At 35.8% G+C, this 26,006-nt stretch overlaps 2 protein-coding genes across 4 annotated transcripts in view; one reads left to right on the top strand and one right to left on the bottom strand.

The window, feature by feature from the left end:
* Positions 1–23,748, top strand: LOC134791457 (putative inorganic phosphate cotransporter). Its single transcript, XM_063762484.1, has 9 exons — positions 1–312; positions 8,925–9,133; positions 11,354–11,596; positions 14,484–14,693; positions 15,257–15,424; positions 16,763–16,979; positions 19,116–19,237; positions 20,502–20,618; positions 21,461–23,748. Exons 1-9 carry the CDS (start codon positions 204–206, stop codon positions 21,692–21,694), a joined length of 1,629 nt encoding a protein of 542 aa, XP_063618554.1. The 5' UTR covers positions 1–203; the 3' UTR covers positions 21,695–23,748.
* Positions 23,749–23,817: 69 nt separating this feature from the next.
* The window catches only part of LOC134791706 (coiled-coil domain-containing protein 96-like), a 79,088-nt gene continuing 76,899 nt past the window's right edge, over positions 23,818–26,006 (bottom strand). For all 3 annotated transcript variants that reach the window (XM_063762812.1, XM_063762814.1, XM_063762815.1), the window contains one exon: positions 23,818–25,446. In XM_063762812.1, coding sequence (XP_063618882.1) covers positions 25,330–25,446 — 117 coding nt within the window. In that variant the 3' untranslated portion in view covers positions 23,818–25,329. The remainder of the gene's footprint in view (positions 25,447–26,006) is intronic.

Raw genomic sequence — 26,006 nt, 5'->3', positions numbered from 1 at the left:
ACGCTGGGCTGTTGGCGTGTGCGAATGTGTCATGTGTAAATAAAACGTGTAAATGTTGTGCGTGTGAATTATTTGGTGTCTTTTTAGTAATTTTAGAAAATAGAAGCTATTTTTATAAAATTTAATAAAACAATTTTAAGAATAAACTTTTTTGTAATAATATATAGTTATTTTTGAAGAAAACTGTGATATAATTGTAGAAAATGAACGATAATACAGAAGCACAAGCGCAGGCGCACAATCTGCTGGGGCAGAAAACTCGGAAACAACCACAGGTTGTGGATAACGCGTTGACTAGGGCTTTGCGGTCATGTAAGTATTGTTCTTGGGAGCGTTTGACAATTGCCAAAAAATGTTGTTTTGGTATGTATAAAACCTATTCAAACAGAATATGTTAAACGTTAATCAAACATTATTGATTGTTTGTGTACTTATACATATAAGTTTTGAAGACCATTGCTTTTGTGAAACAACAATCAATTAAGTTTCTCAATATTTAGAGTGACAAAAGCAGAGTAGGTTATTGAACTCGGTTGACTCCTTTATTTAAAAGAAAGTACCGTAAAACGGGCTGAAAAGACACGATTTTCAACTTTAAGGACGATTTTCGCCAATAATCCAAATGATAAAAGTAATAATTTTGATATAATTTTTTGAGTCTTGGTTAGTTCTTCAATTTCGCATTTGTGAAATAAATTTTTACCAACCCAATTCAGTGAAACTCAAAGAAAACTACCTGTTCTCTCCATATCCTTAAAACGGGGTCGATAGACACAAGAAAGGGGTGAATAGAAATATTAAGTTTTAGTTGTCATAGGCATCGAATTTGGTCATTATTATGTGGATACTCTATTGGCAAATGGTATATATATATCTGTTAAACAGCTATTTGTCACAAAATTATTTTTTCGTGTCTTTTAACCCACAAGGCGTGTCTTTACACCCTTTTTAGGGTTCCGTACCTCAAAAGGAAAAAACGGAACCCTTATAGGATCACTCGTGCGTCTGTCTGTCTGTCTGTCTGTCTGTCTGTCTGTCTGTCTGTCTGTCCGTCTGTCACAGCCGATTTTCTCCGGAACTACTGGACCAATCAAGTTGAAATTTGGTACACATATGTAAGTTTGTGACCCGAATACGGACATGTAACGTAAACAAATGAATTTTAAACATGGGGGCCACTTTTGGGGGGTAAATGAAAAAATATAAAAAAAAATTTTCAAACTATATCATGTTACATATCAAATGAAAGAGCTTATTGTAAGGATTTCAAATAATTTTTTTTTATAATTTTCGAATCAACAGTTTAGAAGTTATTCAAGAAAATAGGCAAAAAATGACCATTCCCCCCCCCTTATCTCCGAAACTACTAGGTCTAAAATTTTGAAAAAAATAAATAAAATAGGTCTATACCTATAAATGACAGGAAAACCTATTAGAAATGTACAGTCAAGCGTGAGTCGGACTTAATTACAGTTTTTAATCCGACCCCTACGGATTTTTTAAAGAGATTTCACTCACGTTTCACATAAAAAATACATTGTTAACAGTGCCGGATTACTTAGAGTAGTAGTTTTCTTAGAGTAATTGGTGATAATTTTCTGATAAGATAATCATTTTAAATATTTAACGGTCTTACCTACTTACGAGTAATTGTAAGGTCAAATTAAAAATAATGTTTAAAAAAAATGTTAAATTGAGAGCTAGCTTAAAGTTTTTTGTACTCGTCGACTTTAATGGTTGAATTAATAAAGACTTTGTAACCAATAAGCAAAACAAGCACGTGCTTTGGGCACCACGTTCAGGAGGGGCACCAAAATGCCAGGTTGAAAAAGGTGAACAAATTTTAAAATTAGGGACAGACACATCGTTTTTACCACACGATTTTTTTTAGCTGTCCAAAAGCTAATTTGCAAAAATAATGGCGCGTAATTCTTTGGGAAACCATCGGTAGCAGTAGAAGAGTCGTGATTACATGCATAGATTCGATTTCAACCCACTCTTTTGCGGTTCGGCGTTAGGTCTTATGCGAGGCCTTCTGCCTTAATTACACTTGGGCGTGGATCCAAATCCAAGCTTTCCTCTTTCGCAGCTAGGCCTACTGCCTTTCTCACACTTCGCCAATTCAATTCCAAGCTCTGCTTTCTTGCATATTTTATGCATGAAAACAACCTTGAATATCGAAGCCTAAGAAATATCGAGCCCTATGCGAAGCTAGGCTGATAGAAAACTGTCCCATCCCTTCTCTGTATGAAATCCTGGATTCGCGCCTGGTTGGGACTAAAAGTAAAATTGCGTTTGTATATCGAAAAATTTTCGCGCTCGCTTCGCTCGCGTTTTCAATAACTTTATAAGGTATGATAAAGGTGACATTCGGGTGGCGACTGCAGCAACATTACTCTGTTGCAACGTTATTGCTGCAGTACTGTCAACTTCCGTGATAAAATGATGTGACTGATTTCCATACTAAAAGTAAAAATTTACAACTGTCTATCATATTGCGTTTTTATATCGAAACATTTCCGCGCTCGCTTCGCTCGCGTTTCTATTACTTTCTAAGCTATGATAAAGGTGACATTCGGGTGGCGACTGCAACAGCATTAGGTACTCTGTTGCAACATTACTGCTGCGGCACTGTCAATTTTCGTGATAAAATGATGTGACTGATTTCCATTCTCAGCTGTAACGCGGCAATGAACTTCTCTCAATTTACCAAAAAATCAATGTAATCTTGATGACCCGAGGGAGAGGGGGCACCTAGAAATCCTTAGGGCATCAACATATCTTAATCCGGCACTGATTGTTAAAAATTGTGTAATATACGGAACCCTTAGAACGCGAGTCCGACTCGCACTTGGCCGGTTTTTTTGTATCTAATCACCCCCTATGGCGTAACTGGTCACCCCATATGCGTGTCCACTGACCCCTTTATCACGTAAATTTGCTTGTTATTGGTTTTTTGCAAAAAAAAATGCTTTATTATAGAGAAAATTAGTGATATTATTTATTATTTATTAGGTACTACAGATACTATATAACCAGGTTAGCTAACTTTTACTTAGTTAATGTCAAAACATTTACCGCTAGAACAAAGTTCAGACAGGCTTCATTTCTTACCTCGGCGAGACCTTACCTAGAGTCAAAAAAATCTAATTTTTCGGCAGTTTCATGAAGTTCTTTTGGTATCAATGTAGATAATAAATAGTCTACTATATACGCATTTCAAAAAATCTAATTTTAGATATGTACGTTTTTAAATATAGCAACTTAAAAGAAAAAGTTCGAAATTCCTCTATTCACCCCGCGATTTCTGTTGACCCCGTTTTACGGTATATCATCTCTGATATACTTAATTATGTTTATTTACTTCAGGCTTTTATTAGCATTTTTTCGAAAAGGAATGAAGTTCGAAAATTCTATTTTTTTTTTTTTTTTTTTTTTTTATATTATAGGACATTTTTACACAAATTGACTAAGCCCCACGGTAAGCTCAAGAAGGCTTGTGTTGTGGGTACTCAGACAACGATATATATAATATATAAATACTTAAATACATAGAAAACAACCATGACTCAGGAACAAATATCTGTATCATCATACAAATAAATGCCCTTACCAGGATTCGAACCCGGGACCATCGGCTTCATAGGCAGGGTCACTACCGACTAGGCCAGACCGGTCGTCAATTATTACCTACTACAATTATTATGTTTGCTATGATTTTTATACATACTTATTAAGACCATTTACTATATTTGTAAGTATACATTTAATATTAAATATACCTACTATCATGCAAAGTAATTTAAATTATTGTTAAATCGTATAAGCGATATGGATACATTTTTGTAAATATAATTAATTATGATATAAGTTATCCCCGAAATCATACCTGCCCTAAGGGGTGGAAGTCACAGGCATTGAACAGTTCGAAATCGTTTACAGACTAGATGCTCCCACGACTCGGTAACTGAACTGATTAATTGATATCTGCCGGCATAACATTGAAGTACAATATTCCATTCAGCACCGCTCTTATCAGTCACGAGATAACGTCAAATAAAATGTCGAGGTAACAGATTGATATATTTATGTAGCGACTACACTGTGTAAACCAAATATTTATCCCGTTAACCGACTTTAAAGTAAAGTTAAGGTGAACAGGTTCCAATTAGTTCCTCAAGATGGTGCTTAGAAATTTCTACTTCATTTTATAAAAACTATGAAAAATAGATGGTCTTTGTTCATGTTACTTACTTGTTACTTAATTATATTTTCTGCAACTCCCTTCATTTTAATTAATATGTATAGCTAATTATTTAACCTACTAAAAATATTGGTACCTATAATTATATGATTGCCTTACACTTTACAGTTATTTTCTAGAAATCTAAGACACGTGTTGGATTTACATGTTGGCTTCGGCTCCGAGCACGCCTCTTATATTTGGGTCAAACAGATCACTGTGTTATGTCTTTCCTGTAGACATACACAATAGTTAAGGGCTATAAAGGTTAATTTTCTTATTTAACCCTTATCCACGTGAAAAGGTCCTCCTTTTATTTAGAGAACTATGATAAAATCATTGCTTACATGCCCACAAGCTGTTAACTATTGCCCACAGGAGAGAAAAATGAGCTGTTCGCGATAACACACTAGTTTTCTCTCCTGTGGGCAATAGTTAACAGCTTGTGGGTATGTAAGCAATGATTTTATCATAGTTCTCTAAATAAAAGGAGGACCTTTTCACGTGGATAAGGGTTAAATAAGAAAATTAACCTTTATAAGCCCTTAACTCTTGTGTATGTCTACAGGAAAGACATAACACAGTGATCTGTTTGACCCATTTGTGATAATTTCATGAACCGCAAGGGGGATACCATTACGATAATTAGGTAATGAAACGTAAGGGTTGCAGCCGCCTGCAGCTAAAACACTCACTTGACTCAATAGTATGTGTGCGTGTTACTTACCTACGCGTTATCTTCACACCGTGTTTTCTATTGAGGGCGATGGAGAACCGATGTGGCAATATGCTAAAGTGCTAGGACACCTGATACGAAAACGATTACCTAAATATATGAACGAAATAAAGCAAGATTAATAGAAGACATCATCATAGGTTTAGACACAAAAAACAAGAATTGTGCATGCATCCTAGGTATTCGCTGTGATTTATCCTGTCATGTCATACTGAATATTACCCCGCATAGGTATAGAGTCTCCAAATACCGTAAAATGGGGTGAGTAGGGATTACGAGGGCAGTTGGGTTATGAATGGGGTGAGGAGTGATGGTACCCCAGGTGAGATGGTATTTTTAGACCAGAGTTATTACATTGTTACGTAGGAATATACTTTATTCTCTTAAGAAGTCAAGCTATTGTAATATTGTGTGAATTCTAGCAATTGTCCCCCTAACCCTGACTACGGAGTGAGCTGGAATTTTCTACTATTTTGTGTTTATCGATGAATATATGAAATTACAGAAAAACTAAAGTTCATACTATCGGAACACTTTTCAAGTATATAAATCAACATACCACATATAAAAATAAACTTTTATTGAGATTTGAACTTCGGATTTGTTCCAACTCACCCCATTTTACGGTACAAAATGTTAAAGACTAAATGAGTTATTAACTAAATAACAGCCTCCATTTTCTGGACCGGTTGACAATACTGTGCTGAATAAAATCTAAATGACGTCTTAATACAGTGTACTAATAGAGTATAAAAATATTACGTGTAAACCGAAACAATTAAATCTCCACCTATTAGGTATATTTTTTCACTTTAGTCGTAAACATATACGAGTATGTATATAGTTTATGCACAATTTTAGGTTTTGTCATATTATACTTGCGGTTTGCGGGAAATATTAATTTGACTTCCTAGTGGTTGGTAAGCAAGCTCTAGTATTGTTGTAGAAATTTATTATTAATTAGGTATTTAATTAAATGCGTAAATACTTTAAAATGGGTTTTTTTAGATACCGAAGGATAAGTTCTGGATAAAATAGATTTTATATTTTATAAAATGTGTTATAATGGCATTAAGATAAAAAAAAAACATTTAAATAAACAATAATTATCTACTTTCGTAATAACATAGAGTAATATAGGTAAGTAATGAAAGAGTGGTAACTCCATAAGTACATCAGTTTTCTTACCGAAATGCGCATTCTTTCGTAGTCGATCAGTACCGCTACTTGACACCAGACGGCACAAGTGTCGCTACTGACGAAAAATGTACCTACTGCTAAAACAATTTACAACTAATAACTATTAGAAGCAGAGGGATTTGAAAATAGACTTTCGAGTAATCCGGTTATAATATTAGCTGAAAATTGTTGAGCATTAGAGTTTTTGTTCGCCGCGACATCTATTGTCGACTAGCAGTACTGATATATTCCGCTACTTGACGCTTGATGTCGGCTATGAAATAACTCGCGTTTTGGTTTTGGAGTTACCACTCTTTTTTTACTTATACCTATTACTCTTATGGTAATAATAACTTCTGCCTCTTTCAAAGTTCGTTAAAAATGTTCCCTATATAAATAGCGGACTTAACGCCTTTTGACATTCTCTACCAAGTCATCCAAGGGGCAAACAAAAATACGTCAACGTAAATGTTTTTTTGCTTCTTGTGTTCTTTTTGCTTGTATTATATAATATCGTGCATAATAAATTACTTTTTTCCAAATATTTCACATTAAAGCCTTATTGTATTGGAATACTATTTTAGTTTCTGAATACGGGTCCTAGATAATCAACTTTCGAAACATGGAAAGTGGTTTGTGTGGGATATACTTGGTTGGCTAAGCCCAAGCTAAGCCCTTGAGCAGCATTCAGGTTCTTAAAAGGCATAGGTGAAGAGGAAAAGCAGATCTAACTAAACAAAAATCGGCCAAGGGCGAGCCGAAGTCAAGCTTCGGGAGTTCCGTACCACTACATAATTTCTCCGAATGTCTCTTTCTTCTCAACCGACTCATGAATCTCATGATTGACTGAGTTGTATTGTTTATGTTGTACTTTTATATAGTAGGTACAGTCGAGTGCATAAATATGTATACATTTCTTCACCTTAACCCATTGCAATAAGGTGACAAAATGTATAAATATTTATGCACTCGACTGTGCCTATGTCCCTTATTTTTTTTTAATAAAATAAAATAGTTATTCGTTTTCAAAGTAGGCAAAATCTTTGCTTAACACCTTGTGTTAATATTGATACAATTTGTCAAGGCACGAATCCAACTATGAAAGTTTTCGTAGTTCTTACGTAGTTTTCGTAGTAGTTCTACAAACTTCCTCCTCTCCCATAGTCATTTAAAATGTAGCCTTATGTCATTGACATTTAATTAATCAAAATCGACTTAGTTTAACGCTACAGTGTAACGCGACACAAACATCCAAACCAGTGTATAAAATAAAAATAATAATAATTTATCCTATATACGTCCCACTGCTGGGCAAAGGCCTCCTCTCAAGCATGAGAGGGTTGGGGCTATAGTCCCCACGCTAGCCCAATGCGGTTTGGGGACTTCACATACACCTTTGAATTTCTTCGCAGATGTATGCAGGTTTCCTCACGATGTTTTCCTTCACCGAAAAGCTAGTGGTAAATATCAAATGATATTTCGTACATAAGTTCCGAAAAACCCATTGGTATACGAGCCAGGATTTGAACCCGCGACCTCCGGATTGAAAGTCGGGCGTCATATCCACTCGGCTACCACCGCTCTTCCACCAGTATATACTACATGCTATTACCCATCCTGTAGTCGGGTAACGAAGACGTCCACAGGGCCGCATCGCACGCATCGGACGCATCGCACGCAACAGATCAGTGGACGCACTTGTGTGACTTTCTATACAAAGAATACTAAAATCCGTTGCGTGCGATGCGTCCGATGCGTGCGATGCGGCCCTGTGGACGTCTGCCTTAAAAAAGACAAGCCCTGTAAGTTTTAATGATAATTAATAATAACATAATTATATCCACAGCAGCGATAATGTAAATATTGGTAGTTTATTCTTACCAAAAACATTATAATGGATACCTACGTAATTATTACATTTGCATAATATTGAGGCTCTTTCATACTCTTAATTAAAAAGTGAGTTCCATTACTGTCATATCGAATTATTAATTAGCTATTCAATATGAATGTTTCATATTTATGGACATTTAAAATTCAAACAATAACTAGTATCGTGAAACTTGGCAAATGGAAGCCAGGATTAATGAAAACCAAACTTTTTTTACAAATATATAAACCATGTTTCTTGATCCCATAAATAAATAAAAAATAACTGCATTCCCGTGGCCAGGGAGGTTTTGGGATTATACTGAGCAACTTTTACTATGAGACCAACACCAAAATGGCGAAAAAAATTTGCCCTCCCATAGAAAATGGACCAGCCAAAATGTATATAACAGCCAAATTTTTCTTTCGAGATTTCGGGGTTGGTCCCATAGTAAAAGTTGCTCAGTATAATCCCAAAACCTCCGGGCAACGGGAATGCAGTTATTTTTTAGCCACCCTGTATATTATTGAATTGCTCTGTACCTAATTGAAAGAGCGATGCGCGCAGCTCTTTTTTATACAAAAGCTTTTGCAACTTCAATACATATGTAATATGCATACAGGTATTCGTATATGCGACTTTTTGTTATTATTTATTAATGCTACGTTATTAAGTTGGGTTAGTTAGGTTTTTTGTTATTAAGTTGATAACATTAATAAAATTATCACGAATACAGGCTAAAAATAATAAGGGATTGTTCGCGTTATACAGAAATTTAGCGTTTATATTTTAAGATTTTCTTTTCCTATAAAACGAATAATGCGTAAAAAAACAACATAATATGATGTTTCTAAGGATTTTTATATCTAAATAGGTTGTTCTTTTCCATTTCACAGGTTGTTTCATCCCTCAACGCTACATACTCGGAGTGATGGGCCTTCTCGGAGTCTGCAACGCCTACACTATGAGGGTGTGCTTGAACTTGGCTATCACTCAGATGGTGCTACCGATCCACAAGAACGAATCAGACCCTACCAATAACAATACTGAACTAATATGCGAAAGCGACCCGATTCCTGCCAACACTACAGTATTTATAAGTCCAGTAAGTAACAAAATTTTGTTTGATCTTCGATTTTTATTGGTGCTCAATGGTAGTTTATGCGACTGCTACAAAATGAAAGGCATTAAAGTTCGAGTGAGGGTTTATAAACCGAGGGAAGCGAGTTTCATAATAAGATCACACGAGTGTTTTAATGCCTACTTATATACAGTTAAGTACCTACACTGTTTTATCTACACGCATATTAAAAGCTCTGTATGATGTGTTCAGGAACCGCATATTATGACTGGTTTTGCTACATATCGTTGCTCTGTCGAAGATATCAGGCGGCCTTTTATACACGTTTATAAACAACAAACCAAACTGATTTTATATACAAACTAATGAAAAGATAAACTAAACACCACATAGCGGTAAATAAAAACATTTTTCTCACATGGTGCGCAACCGTATTTTTTTAAAACTGTAATTGACACTTTTTTTCGAATATAACGTCATCTAGACTGCTATTACCATAACTCTCGGCGCATAAAAATGTTTTGATTGGCAATACATTGTTGTTCATTGAGCGTGTGTCATCTTAATGTGAACATATGTAGAAGCGCTCTAAGTTCATTGCGAAAACTGATTCATTAGGTATATATTTAAGAGCTGTGCATAAAATGCCTACCTACTGTAACTTTATATTTCAACCAATGTTATTGCGGTTAGTTCCTGGTATTTGTAATATAATATAAGTTTAGCATTTCAATTTCATCAACATAATATTACTTACGGCCCGATTCGAACTTTAAAATACGTCAAATATTACGTCAAGTAAAGTGACATACACTATGTACGATAAGAGCGTGACCGGTAAAACTTAGAAAAAAAGTAAAGAGGTATCATGTCAAATACTGTCATATGAGAGTATTGTAATTACATATTCATGCTTTATTTTGAATAAGACGTCCAGTCTCCTGAATCATGAATAATACCTTGGTATCTTTGGGGCATAATTTCGACCAAATTTTCAGCTAAAATGCAAGGTACGCACAGACTTCAGTTCTCCAGTTAGGTCAATAATACTAAGAGTGTTATTTCCTCGTAATTTAAGCTTCATCCACGCCCAAACATTTTGAACTGGGTTGGCGTCGGGTGATTGTGAGGGCCAATCCAAAGCATCGACGCCATTTTCAGTTTTTCATGCAGTACAGTGCTGACTTCGGCAATTAGGGTCACTATTCTCTTTTGAATGGAAACTTTTGATAACAGAAGGCGACAAAGCCTTTTCATCAATTTTTACCATTTTATGGGCGTCCAGTGTATCGGTGCGCAAGTGCAAATGGCCGAAACCATGCTTCGAGAAGCATCCCCAAACATGTTCCTCTACTGGGTAATTCTTGGTTCGCACGAGCACTCTATTATTTGTCGTAGAAGAAGCCTAAGTCAAGTAATTAACTGCCCAAAAAGAAACTGCATCGGGAAAAAAATATGATTGCAATCTCGGTTTTTGTTTTCTTTCGCCCACGGTAGCCTTTTTTTCATATGTTTTTCAGTAAGGGAGAAGCCTCTTCACCGTACTGCGATATTTTAAACCATTTTCATTCAAACACCTTTTGATTGTATCTAAAGATATCTGCAAACCTTTTTTCTCCAATTTTACTTGCCCAGAACCGCCAGAACGCAATGATAGAAATTGATTTTTTGAAAACATATGCAAGACCCGTTTATCCTCTGTGTAGGAGGTCATTTTTGTTTTCCCGCGTTCTGGTAAGTCGTAAACATTTTTATTCTCCATATAATGCTTCATCCACTTAATTACAAACGCTTTCGATTTATTTATATAAAATCAGCAGGTTTTCGTGACATTTTGGGCCCTTTCGGGTACGTACAGAGGAACACTGCCTCATAACGTGAATCGTATGCGGCATTCTTTTTTTTTATTGAACTTTAGATGGGAAACTGTCAAAAGTTTTTTATTATTTTTTACGAAGCATTTAAAACAAAAGAACATTCTATTCAGCCAGTACCTTTTTTTCTGTGCCACATCCTTAAAATATACATAAACACTGGTCACGCTCTTGTCAAACACACTGTATCTAATCCATATCGTATCTTGACGTAATATTTGATGCATCTTAGAGTTCGAATCGGGCCGCCACTCATTGTACAAATATACACAGCCTACTTAGACTACTTATGTAGACGTAGTGCAGGACTAGATATTCCTTTTTTTAATTTACTTAAATTTAAACTACGTTTTTGGTCGAATAATTTCAGTACGCAACACAAACCTGGGACCAGGCCACTCAGGGTCTAATCCTAAGTGGTTTCTACTACGGCTATGCCGCCACTCAAGTCCCTGGAGGCTACCTGGCCGAGAAGTGGGGCGGCAAGTGGACCTTGGGCGTGGGTCTACTAAGCACAGCTCTGTTCACCTTCCTTACTCCGTGGGTCATACGTATGGGTAATGGAGCCTGGGGTGGGCTGTTTGCTCTTCGTGTGCTTCAAGGAATGGGAGAGGTATGTGTTAGAAGTAATCTGTATATAAAGTTCACCTTGTAATCACCTCACTGAATGGAAATTTCGTAAGAATTATGTAAAATAATATTGAAGATACAAATTACCGGTCAAAACTATTGCTTCATGTTTTTTCCCAAAAACCTTAATAGTTTCTGAGTTTTTTTTAACTGGCTTCATGTTTTGAAAATCGGGCGGTGTTTTACTAGGTATTTTTACTTGTTTTTAATTGTTTGGTGGCAGATTTTTATCATTATCATTATGACTTACGAGAAATATTTACAGGAAATAATAAAATAAATAGCTGTCACATGCCTTAGATAATAACCATGACAGCAGCTTATCTATTAGGCTCACATAGAAACCTAATTGTAAAACTATAACATACCTACCAAATAATTTGAGACAACGAAGAAATTATGAGCTAAACAGATTTTTTAACACAATTACATAATTATATACTGTTTCTAATACATTAGAGCGTATCTTAAACTTGCGTAATATTTTACAACTTTTACAACTTATTTTATAAACATATACATATACACTACTAACTTCTACGGTAACGTATCTTGTTTGACTCTATTGACTCAAATACGACCTTTTAATATATTTTCTTATTCGTTTCGTTAGGTACGTGGCGCCCTGGCGCCTTACCTATACCTAATCAGCATTCAGATTGTGTTCCTTTATATATGGTACGGTATTCCATGTTGTAGATATTAGCCATCCTTTGTTTCATTGTACCTATAATAAAGTATTACGGAACAGACAAAGTTATTCAGAGGATCATGTTATAATAGGGTAAACTCAAAGGTTGGCCCTATAATGTAAAATCACAGGTGCCTATTTTAAATTAATGTCACCACTGCTGACTTAAAATAAGGTTAAAAAGAGCTATCAGTGGATGGGGCCGAAATTAAAAATGTATAGTTTATCTTACCGGGTTACCGAATAAATATAAAATGGTTACCCCAATTTTGCAAGGTTTTTAAGAAGAAACTAGATTTACCAATCGAAATAATTAGTATTTTTCAAGTTTTTAAATGGGGTACTTACTAAAAGATAGTGTACAGTAAAGTTTGCTACAGTTGTAACGGCTAACACTTTCCAAAAAGGGTTCAACTCTATTATATACCTAATTAGGTGGCATATTCCCAGATTCAACAGAGACCACAGTAATTAAAAAGGAAAGAGGGGCATTTAGATTTATAGTAATCACTAATCACTACGAAACACACACAACACATATTTTTCGCTATCTGGACATATATGGCACTCTTAATAATGTAAAACAAGGTAGATATTCCGATTCGTTGAAATTACCCTACAGTCGAAATGGCCCCCCTGCACCTTATTTGATTGGAAAACAATGATTTTTTTTTCAGAGCAATTTCGTAAAGCCTATAATATATTGGTACCGTAGTCGCAAATTAAATAAAGACTTAAATTAAATCAAGAAGACTATATTAACAAATAGCGTCATTTGTATGCACACATCTGATGTGAATGCAAATAGTGCAAACCGCCATTAACTGGTTTTCAAAGAGAATCTTAAATTTGCGCCTTAACTAAGGTATTTTGCTTTGTAGTTCGTGTGAACGTGTGAAGATAGGTAACATTATTGGAGATCAGCAATGTTTTCAAGTCTTAACACAAGGCTCGGTATTTTGTCACGTCTCTGATTACTCTGGGAAGATTGACAACATAACAAATTACTTCCTTCCCGTTACACTGTTGTCTACTCACGACGCCGCATAATTTGCATATTTTTTCCCGTAATAGATTTCCGTAGCTTACTGTGTTCGCGGCCGATGTATGTAGCGAGTTTCAATGAGATTGGCCATAAAGCAATGACTCACTAACAGAAAATATTAAAAGTTGGTTCTAAAATATTTTTGATGTAATTGACTAGAGTCTGGCTACTGAAATTTTACCCAAATGTTTGGCGGGAAATTCAAAAAATCTTGGGCTGGTCACACTTTGTGTAGTAGGAATTATAGTTTTGATACTAGAAAATATGTTTGATTTTCTGTGCACACGTAAGGTACCTAAATTTGCGCCTAAGGATATAAGTTAAATATACGTTGACGTGCACTCAAAGCCGGCTCACATAATTTCTACCACTATGTGAAGTACAGTCAACGATAAACACATATGTTAACACTTTCTCACCATATACCATTGTAACAAGGCGAAAAATGAAATGTAGTGTAAATAAGACCTAGCTCGATCATACCGTAATATTAATGCATCACCAAAAAAATACACAAGTACTATGCCAAATATGCTAAATGCTAAGTATCAAAATATTTATAGAGCACCAACCTTCTAATTTGTTTACATTTGCTTAGGAGTTGTAAACATTGCAGTTTTTCGTTATATAACGCTACACGTCGACTTCGCACATTGTCGTAATTATTTACGAGCTTAAATAATAGTTTGCGAACCTCACTCAGTATAGACATTATTAATATTACTTAAAATAAACCCCTTATAAACCGCAAACAATTTGAATGAATGACATAAATTATCAACTGACTTTTAGCTTTTTTTTCAAATCATAGACAATTGGTGATACAACAACGAAATATCTGTCAACAATTTTTGGCTAGCCAGACTATATCATATTATTCTTTACTTTATCAATAATCAAAAAGATTGACATCATAGATCTGATCTGATTTGGTATCAAGTTTTCTACAGAAAAAATATTCCCATAAGTTGCGGTATTTTGAAATTTTTTTTTGGTTGAACAGAGGTTTTTAGTGTCATAAATCATAAATCATTTTCAAAACAATATGAGCCTTTCAACTCATATGCCAGAGAATAGATTCAAAAACATGATAAATTTAAAGATATATTAAATAAACTTTTTCATTTATTTCAGGGTCCCACGATGCCAGCTCTCATGATAATGCTGGCCAGATGGGTGCCGCCACACGAGCGCTCGTTCCAAGGCGCCCTCGTCTTCGGCGGTGCGCAGATCGGCAACATTTTCGGCTCCTTCATGTCCGGCATCCTATTGTCTGATGGCCAAGACTGGGCCAACGTGTTCTACTTCTTCGGTGGCTTTGGTCTGCTATGGTTTCTTTTGTGGGTACGTAGCACTTTATGTTTTTGAAGCTGGTGAGAACGGTGCAGATATAAAGTTAATTTAGAAAATTTATATTTTGTCCGTCGTTGCTTCGGCCTTAATAGCTTAATGCTTTAAAGTATTTAGTCCGGCCATTGTACTTTTTAAGGGGCCCACTGATTAACAGTCCACCGGACGGTATCGGCCTGTCACTTGTTCGGAACTGTCAAAATTTTGTTCTAATTGACAGACCGATACAGCCCGGCGGACTGTTAATCAGTGGGCCCCTTTCGTGTGCAATTATGTAAATGATTTAAAAGCGATATTGTTTTGTCACTTTTAACAATCGCTTCCATTATTATTACTTTCTTTCTTTTAACACGCAGGTCCCATCAAGTCATCATCCAAGTAGACTGTCCATTTGAATACTTAGTTATTAGTGTTATTAGATACTTTTTTTTAATAACAATGCCAAGTTGTCCACGAATATTACGCCTATTAATTTTGATAGACTATATTTGCCAAATTACCCATATCAAAACGGGTCCTGCTTTCCATTTACTTTATAAGACAACGTTTTTTTCCAGAGTTTATTCTGCTACAGCACACCGAACACGCATCCCTTTATCTCAAAGAAGGAGCTCAGCTATCTGAACGCCAGAGTGACAACGGCCGACCACAAGGCCGCCAAGGACCCGGTGCCATGGAAGGCTATACTGAGATCGTGGCCCGTGTGGGCGTTAGTTTGTGCCGCTGTGAGTTTACTCAACATTTTTTGTACGAACCACGCAGTTTGTCATCGAAATCCCATAATACGGGTCGGGTGACACAAGTAACATTTCTGTTTGAAGAAATGTCACTGAGTGTAATAACAGGTTATAAATTTGATCCAGATCAAATCAGAATAAGCCTCTAGGTGTAAACTTTCATATCCGTAAATTTATTGAATTCAAAACATTTAATATAAAAACTACAATGCGTTAACCCTCTCTTACTGATGTATTGGACACGGTGTAACTTGTGACAGTATAATCTTTGTTTAAAGGGACGGTATCATTATCACTGTTATATTACTTATTATTGAAAATGCATAAACCTTGTAGACATTGACATAGAAGTGGCTGAAGTGGACATAATGGTCATTTGCATGGTCATAAATATCCCAATATTCACAATAGGTATCATGACTTCATGAGCTATGAAAGTCGCCATACTAGGCTTTTCATTGTGTTTTTTTTTGGGTATTTGCAACTAATCGTCCTAATCGAAGAAGAAATGCAACCTTAATTAAATTTACAAACATGTGAATCTACAAAAATGAAACAATAAATGAATTCTATAAATAGAAACTGCTGAGATTACGTAACTAAGTTTAATACCATTTAAATGGCCACGTTTGCCATGAAGCTAACCTTGACTCGAGGTAACTAAACTGGTTAGCGGGCAGTTTAATTTTTAAAATAGCTTAATATGAACAAAAGAGCCTGTGTTTCAATTTGTACAGTCAAGTGCAAAAATATGGGTGCACACATCATAGTCAAAAATATGTCCCATAGCTCTTATGTCAGCGAATTAAGAACTATGGGACATATTTTTGATAAGTTGTATGCTCTCATATTTTTACACTTGACTGACATCACGTAGTTCTTTGTAAAACACCAAAAGTAGCAATACACTGTAAATTCCGGGGATTTGGTTGTACGTGGTTATGTTTGTACATATATGAGTCTACGTTAGGGGGCCTACCCGCCTTACCTACATCGAAACATCGAAAATCTTTGTCTGTATTCTCTATCGCTCTTGCGAATTTAAGCGATAAAGGTAGATAATGGTTTTAGATTTTATTCGATATTGGCAGTAGGCCCTCTGATCAAGCCCATAAATAAAGTTCAAGTAATATAAATATTTATATTATTTAAAAAATGAAGGTGAAAGTTTTAAACGCCTTTTTTGTGTACGAAATTTTGGATGGAGGCTAATATTATTAATTGTAATACTTTCTTCAAGTTCAAATGTTATAAACTGTCAGCCTTAAAGAAATGTTATCTGCCAAAGTGTTGTAAAAAGCTAAGTTTTTTATTGTTTCGTTACAGGTTGGCCACGACTGGGGTTACTACACTATGGTCTCAGACTTACCAAAGTACTCTCACGACGTCCTCAAATACAACATCGCGACCACCGGTTTGCTGACCGCTCTGCCCTATGCCGCTATGTGGATCAGCTCCTTTATCTTCGGATTTGTTTGTGACCTGTGCATTAAAAAGGGATGGCATACGATCAAAACTGGAAGGATCATCCATACAACTATAGGTATTTAAGAGCTGTTTAGTGATATTATGTTTATTATAATATTTGAAAAAACATCCCCAATTAGGTACCTACACATGTCGTAGTTCAAGGACATTAATTGACATTATATTACAGTTCTGACTAACACGAGACTCTTCACTAACTTTCCTTGAGGCCGATAGAGGCAGAATATGACGCATTTATTGTAATTTGACCATCATTGTACTACCATATTCTAAGAAATAAACATTTACTTACTTACTTACTTGAAGTCTGTTAAAAATTGACACGATAGTTTATAAACGCGATGTTAATAATTCTATAATACCAATTGCAAATTTAAATAGAAAGTAAAGATTTAGTGCATAATTATTTTCCATCGTATTTTCACGGAAACCTACCAAACGTGTCTTGCTATTTCAGTCAGTTGAGTCAGTCTTGGTACAAAAAGTACTGAGGCTGACTGAAGTAGCATGACAAATACGAATGTTTCCGAGAAAATGATGGATAACAATTATATGCACTACATCTGTAAAGGCACTGATTATCATTTCGCCGGCGATATCAGCCTGTCAGTCAAACGCAAAATTTGACAGCTCCGAACAACTGACAGGCTGATATCGTCCGGCGAACTGGTAATCTCACACAGGTTTCACGGTTACTTAGTGGGGCGTCGGCAGCGTACAAAGGTGGATTCCTCTCGATCTTCGTGGTGCAACACGCTTGCTGGTGTCCCACAGGGCGGCGTGTTGTCTCCTCTTCTTTTTTCTATCTTTATAAACTCCATCACTTCCAACATTTTGTCCTCCTACCACCTTTACGCCGACGACCTTCAAATATACTCTCAGGGCTCTGTTGCCGATCTATCACAGACTATCTGCGCCATGAACACCGACTTGGAGAGCATTTTAGATTGGAGCAAACGTTACGGTCTCAAGGTAAACCCTACTAAAACTCAGGCTATGATAATAGGTAGCTCAAAGCTTACTGCTCGGATTGATTTTGGTTCTCTACCTGCCATTGTCTTTGACGGCATTCAGATTCCCTACTCTCTCCAGGTAAAGAACCTCGGTGTGATGGTGGACCAGAGTCTCTCTTGGGCGCCTCAGGTGCGTGAGGTTAGCAGGAAGATGTTTGCAGCAAGTGCATCACTCCGCAGACTTCGAAATTTCTTGCCTTACGCCACTAAGATTGCGCTAGCTCAATCCCTCTTACTGCCCATATTAGATTATGCTGATATTTGCTATCTGGACCTTACGGAGGACCAGCTGAATAAGCTTGAGCGCCTCCAGAATCTCTGCATAAGGTTTATATTTGGCCTGCGCAAATATGACCATGTGTCACAATTCCGTTCTCAGCTCAAGTGGCTTCCTATTCGACTTCGCCGTGACTCTCATGTCCTCGCCCTTCTTTATGGCATTCTCTTTAATCCCGCTACACCACCTTATCTCAAAGAGCGTTTCAAGTATCTCTCTTCTATCCGATGTTCTCAGACTCATATTCTTGCTCCTCCTTCATCTACTTCAAAATTTTATAACACCTCCTTTACCTTCCGGGCTGTTCGGTTGTGGAATGCTTTGCCAGTAGAATTAAGATTAGCTAAATCTCTCCCCATTTTCAAAAATCAGCTGAAAGTATACTTTTTATCTCTGCCTTAAGTTGCCATTTTATATATATTGTATATATGTAAGTATAAATATGTATTATGTATATATATATTGTATATTTATTTGTGTATTAGGTTTTGTTGTAATACTAATATAAGTAGTTTTGTAATATGTGTGTTTGTGTTTAATAGTCTCCATATTTTGCTCCGTGCACTACCTGTTGACTTTTGTTTGAGTTCTACATTTCCTGCTACCCAAAGGTTGTCTGGAAGAGATCGCTCTTTAGCGATAAGACCGCCTGTTGTTACCTGGTTCTATTTTTCCGTTAAAATTTCTTTGTAGTTTTACATGTATGTAAAATGTATAATTATTGGTGCAATAAAGAATATTTACTTACTTACTTACTTACTAATCTGTGGGCCCCTTAACATAGATATGAAACAAACTTCGTGACTTGAAAAAGCTTATATTACCTTACCAATCAACACAGGTGTATAAGTTAGGTCATCTGCAAAATTACGATAAGTAACCTAATATGTTGTTATTGCAGCTGCAACTGGCCCCGCGATATGCATCGTTCTCGCGTCGTACGCAGGCTGTAACCGGGACCTCGCCATGGCCTACTTTGTCCTCTCCATGGCTTTGATGGGAGGATTCTACAGCGGAATGAAGGTAGCTTTTTATGGAACCATACACTGAATGGTATATGTAAACTAAGTAGTCAAATCTAAAAATATGGGTGTAGACAACTTACTTGCTCATACGTCGGCGAATTAAGAACTATGGGACATATTTTTGAGATAAAATTATCTCAAAAAAATTAAAATTATCACAAATGTGCAGCCATATTTTTACATAGGCTTGACGATAACCCTTTGAACGGCAAAAACGTCGTAAGAAGTCGAGCCCGTGGCGCCAAGAACCCTTGTAAGTGCTATGGCGTACGTTGTCATGAAACTTTCAAAGTTTCCAGTACGGTTTATATTTGCTAGCTCATGCCAGAGATATTGATGTATGAATGACGTTTTTGGGTTTGACAGATGGCGTTCAAAGGGTTAAATCTTTTGTGATTTCCCGGATACAGTTAAAGAGCCCGGAGCCCACTACATTACTCCAAAAAAAATACAATTCCATCTTTTCACAAACCCAGAGGGAAACCACATTTTCGAGTCTTTTAAATAACGGAAGCGCTCAGTGAATTAATCCCTTTAAGCCATTAATTTCGAAATTAATATCCATGTGGAAGAGCACTAACCCGGTGTACCTGTGTCTGTTTGTTTTCTATCATTAGGCCACTCCACTTCAATTCAGCTTTTTCTTATGTAGTGATGCTAAAACCATTTTATACAATTAATTCAATTATAGAGTTGAAAGGAAACATTTCACTTTATGATTCGCTAGTGTTTGAGCACATATCACGAAAATTGGCTTCCTTCCAAAGCACAAAAATGCTGTAATATTAGGTTACAAAAAGAAAGATAATAAAAAAAGTAATTCACCTTCATAAATGTCATGCAACTGAATAGTCACTGTGTTTCTAAGAACATAAACATTAAACATGTTAGTTTACTATCATAGCCTCAGGCGTACAAAATATAGGTACTTACAGTTGTAATTTATATCGTATTATCATTGTTTGTATCACCAGGTGACTCAATACAGAATGTTGAGTTTGAAGCTATATAATATACAAATAAATACATATTTATATTCTCTATGTAAGTATCTAAAACTCCCGTTGTTTTGTAAGATTAATTTACATTAAGATGTAACAAAAAAGCATTTTGCCTTCGCTATATGAATTGAGGTTATATGTTTGACGAATTCTCCTGAGTAAACCTGCCTCTTGGTGCCGACGTCTGGTATTAGGTGTTCTGTATCTTACGCTGTACTTTATGCCAAACTAGCAGCCTATATTATAAAATGCTAATTCCAGGTGAACGCGCTAGACTTGGCGCCGAACTATGCCGGCACGCTGACGTCCCTGGTCAACACCACGTCCACCTTCGCCGGGATCGCCACTCCCTTCCTTATCGGACTATTAACCCCTAATGTAAGTTGTCTACTTATTTCTTTACATACAAGATATATACAGTGGTACTACTAAACGAAATTAATAACTAACTTAAATCTAAAATAGGCCCTTGAGGCATTGTACCGAGGATGCTGGCGGCATTTCCTCGCTGTATCGTAATGCTGATACGTTGTGCGAGGTAGCCGCCAGCTCTTCGGTCACCAGTTACGTCAACCAGACGCTTCGCGATTTCTGCGAACAACTTGTGCGCGCTGGGACTCCATGGACCCTCTTTTTTCTTATGTATTACCATAATGGCGACAGATAACGACTGTACGCTTATACAGTCACCAACAGTTATATGCTAGAGGCCATTATGCTCAAAAATACCTGGTTATATCTGATGGCCACTGTACCTCCATATTTACAACTTAAATATTTGGTATTGTTTGATACATAAACAGATCAATGTTCTGTGGACATTGCTAACGACTTTACGAGAGAGAAATAATAAAATAAAAATGTTAGAAATTCTGACGTCCGGTAGGCTGAAGAAATTGTGTATGTTTTGGTTAAACTATTTACTTAGTGTGTTTTGGTCAAGATTTAGTACCTAACAAAGGTTTATCAAATCTTTAATAAAGGTTTTATTGTTTATCGTACAATGTCTTTTAAAAAAAATCAGAATAAGTTACTTACTATGCATTTCAGATTTATTCTATTATAATATAATAGTTTATTACAATTACGATCCGCAAATGATATTTATTTTGTTTTAATGGTGTTTTTATTTAATGTTTTTTTGTTCCGCGCCATTGACTACCGACAAAGTGGTACACAACTACCTATAAATAATAACATTAGTAACTGTTTTCCCACAGTCAACTCTAAGCGAGTGGCGAGTCGCGTTCTGGGTGTGCTTCGCTGTGCTGGTCGGCACCAACGTGGTGTACTGCATATGGGCGGACGGCAAGCAGCAGTGGTGGGACGACGTGCGGCAGTTTGGCTACCCGCCGAACTGGAACCACGGCCCGCTTGTCAGAGACACAGTGCCTGACCAGGATGCCGTTATGACGAAAATGACCAGCAAGAGTGGCGACAATGACGTTTATTAACGATTACTCATTTGTGGGAACAATGAACATCATTATAATTTATATGACGTTCTAGACTAAGACGAATGGGAATGCCCCTTATTGTTGTGTAAGTACACAAAATGATGAGTTCAGAGTTCGTAGGTATATTAGAAATTTAATACTTAAATAGCTGTATGGCATAATATCTACTCTCATAGAGTGTAGGTATTTGTTAAATATTTTTTATTCCTCAGTCTTGTATTTTACACCAGTCTTTATATGTATGAGGATGTATGTTGTCGTCTAGTACCTGCTATATAAAATGTATGTACTTAGTGAAAATTAAGTTTCTTGTGGAATTAAGTTACTTAGACCGATTTACACGCAATATTGCCATAGGTATTCTGTCACCTCTCCTAACTTATCAAGTGCGAAATTTACTCCTCAAGAACCAACACAATCAATACCTACCTATGTTCCTTGTTTATTCATGAACTCTAAGTTAACTCCGTTTTGATATCCACTCCTAAAGGTACAATGGATGCCATGCACAAGAAAGTCGTTAAAATATATGATTACTACTTATTCAAAGTACTTATTGAGTCAAGGATTACTTTATTCCTTGCTGAAGGTAGATTACTAGTCTGTATTTTTACCGACAATATTTCGAACAAAACGCATCAAATTTAATAAGACCGTTTACGCTAGCCGCAGATTTATTTCAGACTGTCTTAAATTGCCAGCAACGTAATCGAATATTATATACCTATCTATAAATATAATACACTCATGGACAACTTTAGAGGAACGCAAAAACTACTAATTTTGAAATTACTTTACTTTGGATTACAGCAAGTGCTGTAATTCAGTACCTAATTAATTAAACCTTTTTTTACCATGAATAAACTTATAATTATTCTACCGTTTCCAAACAAAAGAGAACCTTGCTTGTTGTTAATAAGGCTGTAATAACACATATACTTAATAAGAAATACCTAAACCTTATAAGTAAAACGTCATCATTTTAAATACAAAATAATTTTGAACTCATATTATAGTTATTGTTATACTGAAATTGATGTACTCTTAATGTTGATATTGACTAAGTAGGATAGATTTATTCTATTTCTCTGTTATATGTTATAAATAATATAGTGAACTAGCGTAAAAACATAGTACAATTAAATTGTAACGAATATCAGTTAAGTTTTTTTTTATATTGTACTAGTCAGCGTAGATAACAAAATTGGGTAGTACCATACAGCACCTACCTTTTATACTCCTTTGATGACAAACTAAAATGTAAGTACTTATATGTCAAAAAATTCATATTGAAACAAATCATTAGTAAATCGTAAAAAAAAAACAACGGGTTGCACTCCGGGAGTGCCGACAGAAGTGAAAACTCAATGACATTGTAACAGTTTTTCGATCAGGCCACGTGTCCGTCTTACGTCTTATGCTATCGCGAGTTTAACATTTTTGCCCCATCACGAAATCTTACGTCCTACGAATCTTACGTCTTACGGACACGTGACCTGTCGCGAGTTTAACATTTTTTCGCTATCACAAAAAGTGCACAGCGCCTCTAAAGAAGTTTTCACTTCAAAAATAGGTAAGTAGGTAACAACTATTGTTCGAACATCACTTTTTAAAATACCTGTCGGCTTAAGTAGCAAACCCTCCTCCTCCGGGGAGTTACGAGGTTTACGACTTTAAGTATTGTTGTCCAAGATAGCAATTACAAATTTCCTTGAAATGGAGTTACGAGGTTTGCGACTTAAGCCGACGAGTCAATTTTATTTTATATGTCTAAAATAGAACCGTTAAAAAATGGACCATGTCCATACCTAATGTAATACCTACTTACCTAAAGGTCTATTTTATTATGGATCAATATGAAAGCTGACTACCAAAGCGAATTGTCAAAATTGGATGTTTAAGTAATTTTGTGCCTTTGCCTTCAAGTGTACCTACCATCCTTTTTTGACACGTTATGCTAATGTACCTATTGTTTCATGAAGAAAATCCGATAAACTTAACTTTTGTAAAATATATATTATGTATAAAATTAAAATCCCAGTTAGTACTTATTTAAAGTTTTATTTTACCAATTTATCTTTTTTAATATGATTAAAAGTATAAAAGTATGTATAAAGTATAAATAAAAAAATATATTAAAATCAAGTAAGGAGATAAGTAGTTAAAATAACCCTTGGGTGAATTAAATTACAATCCTAAAGCCGGTACCTTCCTTTGTATGGAATTTGACAGATTTCTCACGTTTTTAAGAGTCCGCAGTAAGCTTGGCCGAATTTCACTTTCCCATACAAACGGAGTCTCGATCTCATTTTAAAACTAGGTACGAGTATTAGATTGTAATTAAACTTTGCACATACAATAACATGAGGTATTTATATGCTTGTAATTTGTTTATATAGCTGCCAGCTTATAAAACAAACGAAATAGAGCAAAAAAAATTTTTGTATGAAGACCTTAAGATTCGCTGTATTTTTACCAGCATTTATTTAACTCGCCCTGTTAGTATGTAGGTTTGTTAGTTACTGTGGGTCAAATCTTGGAAGCTAAATTTGACCCACTTCCCGACTTCTGATTGAGCTGAAAATTTAATTCGGGTGACAATGCAATATTATGGTACCATCGAGCTGATCTGATGATGGAGACGGGAGGTGGCCATAGGAACTCCGTGATGAAACAACGCAACCTGTGTTTGGGGTTTTTAGAATTGTTTCGATGAGTATTAGTTGCCTGTGGTAAGAAAAGTACTGAACTAGAAAAGCTTGCACCAAAAATGTTTTTTTGCCAAAAACTTATTTATCTTAAGTACCTGAAGCTAAATAAACTAATTAATTACAGCCATAGATATATCGTATCTTATTGCAAATACAAAGTTCCAGAGCAATCTAGCGAGTCGTTTTGAAATGGGAGCGTAACTACGTTTGTATGGAGAACCGAGTTTGATGCGGACTCTTAAGTAGGTAGGTACTTAATTTTTCTTTGACTTTGCTCATGAGCACATCTGTTTAGGTCTTCGTGTTCTTGAGAGAAAACGTAGACCAGGTACGTTAGCAATTGTACAAAATATGGTGTCTGAGTTTCATCGAATATCTACATAGAAAGCAAGTACCTAAGTTATTTTATTAAATACGAATAAAACGTATTCAGCCTCGCTAGCCAGTTCTAAACTCCTGCCTGTATTTGTTTAGGATCCTGCACACATTTTAAGCCGCCTATTTGCTTTTTGTAAAAAACAATATTTGTGCCATGTAGCGATGTAGCACGACTCGAGGTTTGAAAATTTTGGTAAATAACCTTGTTACATACGAAACGTAACATGACCTAGTTCTGTTACAGTTACCTACATTCACGGAATACATTATTTGTTATGTGCCTACATTAGACGTTGACTTCCTAAACATGGAGACTAAGCGAAATACTTTAATGATAGAGAAGAGACGGTATGGTACAGTCACTTGCAATAATATGTGACACAACAAAGGCCGCAAAAATATCGGCACGATCTTATTTGTAGAGCCATAAGAGCGTGTCACATATGTTTGCGGCCTTCAAAGAATAACATATATTTACAGGCGACTGTACACTATGGGGCACAATATTCATTATCCACATTTTAGACAGGTAAGTTTTCCAGATTAATTGTTGCCATTGCCATCTGCTTGCTGCATTAGATTGCGCGCTAATCTTACCTCTTCAGTGGCTTTGCGGATTAATTCTTCTAGGCGTTTTTTCTTTTCTCTCATTGTTTCGACCTGTGTAAATAAAATGTAATATGAATTTATGTAAATCTTTTACATCTCTTACACATTTATAAAACTTTACAAGCTTCAATTAGTTAATTTATGTTTTATCCCTCTCCTTTTTTAGAAATACATACTTAATTCAAAATGACAGAGTAGGTAGGTACCTACAACAAACAATTACCTCGTATGTTCATAAGTTTTGAGACGACACAAAATTTCATAAAAGTAACGAAAGTCGATTAAATATATTTTTTCATGTGTCTTAATTATTTGTATCTCCTTGGATTTCACGGGCCTAGAAATCCCGGTCTTTTGATAGGCTTGCGTGGGGATATAGATCCAACACGTAGAGGAAAAACAATACACTCCTTTTTTGGGCAGTCGTGTAAAAATACTACCTTCTTACGAAAATGTCTTTCTCACCACAATACAAGCAAGGTAAATATTGCTTGCAAACCCCACAAACACCGTTCAAAATCACATACTTACTAAAAATTATCAACTTCTGGATTTTTCCAAGCTAGACTTTTCGTCTTAAAACGAATGTAATTTTTATAAATTAAAAATAT

Source organism: Cydia splendana, chromosome 6, assembly GCF_910591565.1.
Source record: "Cydia splendana chromosome 6, ilCydSple1.2, whole genome shotgun sequence".
In the NCBI taxonomy this organism is placed as follows: Eukaryota; Metazoa; Arthropoda; class Insecta; order Lepidoptera; family Tortricidae; genus Cydia; species Cydia splendana.
Note: the sequence above shows the minus strand (reverse complement) of the source record. Positions and strands in the feature narration are given on the sequence as shown.

Excerpts from the sequence above, each read along its gene's own strand:
- LOC134791457 (XM_063762484.1), top strand. The coding sequence starts at position 204 with ATGAACGATAATACAGAAGCACAAGCGCAGGCGCACAATCTGCTGGGG. Across the intron at positions 9,134-11,353 it reads CTACAGTATTTATAAGTCCA|TACGCAACACAAACCTGGGA; the intron begins GTAAGTAACAAA and ends GAATAATTTCAG. Across the intron at positions 20,619-21,460 it reads TCGGACTATTAACCCCTAAT|TCAACTCTAAGCGAGTGGCG; the intron begins GTAAGTTGTCTA and ends GTTTTCCCACAG.